General features: G+C 37.5%; 1 protein-coding gene across 1 annotated transcript; it reads left to right on the top strand.

Moving 5' to 3' along the window:
• Window positions 1-1,032: 1,032 nt before the first annotated feature.
• LOC101104071 (olfactory receptor 4K13) lies at window positions 1,033-1,955 on the top strand. Its single transcript, XM_027972229.2, is given in 2 exon segments — window positions 1,033-1,672; window positions 1,675-1,955. Coding segments are annotated over 2 exon segments (918 nt in total). The 5' UTR covers window positions 1,033-1,035.
• The last annotated feature ends 421 nt before the right edge of the window (window positions 1,956-2,376 follow it).

Genomic DNA, 2,376 nt, shown 5'->3' with positions numbered 1-2,376 from the left:
TGCAATAAGCATGGGCTTAATTAGGTGATTCTACCGCAGAATTTGTATAAGCTAGTTGCCTCAAACTTTTTCAGTTATTTTGAAGCCTGTTACAGATACACCTGCACGAACCAAACAGTGGTCCTCTATACAGCAACAAGCAAACAAAAAACAAATAAATGATTCAAAACTAAAAATGAAATAAAATCAGTTACATTTGGCTGTGGATTTTTTTCACCTTTTCTATTTTTTTTCCCCAGAATTCTAGAAGAGCCATTTGATGTGAATACAGTTAAATTTTGAGTGAATAAGTTGTATTTTTATATACTTTTAAAAAGTGTGTAATGACCATCACTAGTTAAGCTGTGAGACATTGTTGCACTGAAACAGGGAATGGAGCATGGAAAAATAAAGGTAGATTTAGTTCTCAGGAACTAAAAGCATATATTTAAACCTTAATTTATGTTTTAATTCATAGTTCTTTACCAAAATCTATTTCAAAATATAGTTCTTGAGAATCATGGATATATTTTCTACATTTCTAACTTCCAGATTAAAAATTTCAATATTGCTCTGTCAGTATAGAACCCACCATAATTATCTAATGCATGGGCGATCTTCATAGCACGAAGAGGCTTTTGATGTCTTGTCCAATTTTTTTTATTTTACAGAGAAGGGAACTTGACCATCAAAAAGGAAATGGCATATCCTATGTTGCTCAATGAATAGCTCAGCTAGTTGTTGTACTGAAGCCCTCTAATTCCAAGTTCACAACCTATAAAATTGTGGTTTCATAAACTGTTTTTATTTTTGTTTTTCAGAAATGTATATTCTGAATTCTACTAGTATTTGGATACTTCTCTGGACCATTTAGTGAATCACTGACCAACAAAAATTCCCAAAAGTGGGAAGTGCTTATATATTCATTACCATGTCTAAATAGCAAAGCTGGACATCAGCATGAACCATCTCTAAGTAAACACAATTTTCATACTCCTTATTCTTACTCATTTTGATTATTATAGGATTAAGTAGACAGCCAGACAAGTGGATGACATGGAAAAGACAAACCATTCAGTGGTATCTGAGTTCATTTTGCTGGGACTTTCCAAATCTCAGAATCTTCAGATTTTATTCTTTGTGGGATTCTCTGTGGTCTATGGAGGGATTGTGTTGGGAAACCTCCTCATCTTAGTCACTGTGATTTTTGACTCATGCCTTCACACACCAATGTATTTTCTGCTTATCAATCTCTCGTGTATTGATATGATCCTGGCTTCTTTTGCTACCCCGAAGATGATTGCAGATTTCCTCCGAGACCGGAAGACCATCTCCTGGTGGGGATGTTATTCTCAGATGTTCTTCATGCACCTCCTAGGTGGGAGTGAGATGATGTTGCTTGTAGCCATGGCAATAGACAGGTATGTTGCCATATGCAAACCCCTCCGTTACATGACCATCATGAGCCCACGAGTGCTCTTTGGGCTACTGCTCTCCTCCTACGCAGTTGGATTTGTGCACTCATCTAGTCAAATGGCTTTCATGCTGAATTTGCCCTTCTGTGGCCCCAATGTTGTGGATAGCTTTTTCTGTGACCTACCCCTTGTGATCAAACTCGCCTGCAAGGACACCTATGTACTCCAACTCCTGGTCATTGCTGACAGTGGCCTCCTGTCCCTGGTCTGCTTCCTCCTCAGATTATTTACTCTGTTAGGCACCACACCGCCAGTGGTTCCTCTAAGGCTTTCTCCACTCTCTCAGCGCACATCACAGTAGTGACTCTGTTCTTTGCCCCTTGTGTCTTTATCTATGTATGGCCCTTCAGCAGATACTCCATAGATAAAATTCTTTCTGTGTTTTATACGATTTTCACACCTCTCTTAAATCCTATTATTTATACATTAAGGAATCAAGAGGTAAAAGCAGCCATTAGGAAGATAAGGACTCGACATACAAATTCAAAGCACGCTTTGTAGATGACACTGCTGAAGGGGTGTTTGGACATTATTTAGGAATGTACTTTAAATGTATTTCAAGTTCTATAAAACAGTATGTGATTGTTAAAAAGGAAGCCTCCCTATTGTCATCCTTAATGTTTACATGCATAATATCTACACTCGGGCAGGTGTGCATTTAAATCCCACCTTCACCACTTTCTCTCATGGAAATTTGAACAAAATGAATAAATTCTCTGCAACTTAGTTTCTTTATCTAGAAAAACTTCCTGGTATGTTTATTCTACTATTTAACATGTCTTTAAACCTTGTAAAGTATATTGTTATTGCTGCTGTTATAGCTGCTGTCATTACAATGGTATTCGGCATTTGGAATATGCACACAGATGACCCTTCATGTAGTTGTTTAGCTAAGGGCCTGGCTAACTACCTTGCTAGAGAG

Source organism: Ovis aries, chromosome 7 (assembly GCF_016772045.2).
Source record: "Ovis aries strain OAR_USU_Benz2616 breed Rambouillet chromosome 7, ARS-UI_Ramb_v3.0, whole genome shotgun sequence".
In the NCBI taxonomy this organism is placed as follows: domain Eukaryota; kingdom Metazoa; phylum Chordata; class Mammalia; order Artiodactyla; family Bovidae; genus Ovis; species Ovis aries.
This window is presented reverse-complemented; position numbering and strand designations above follow the sequence as displayed.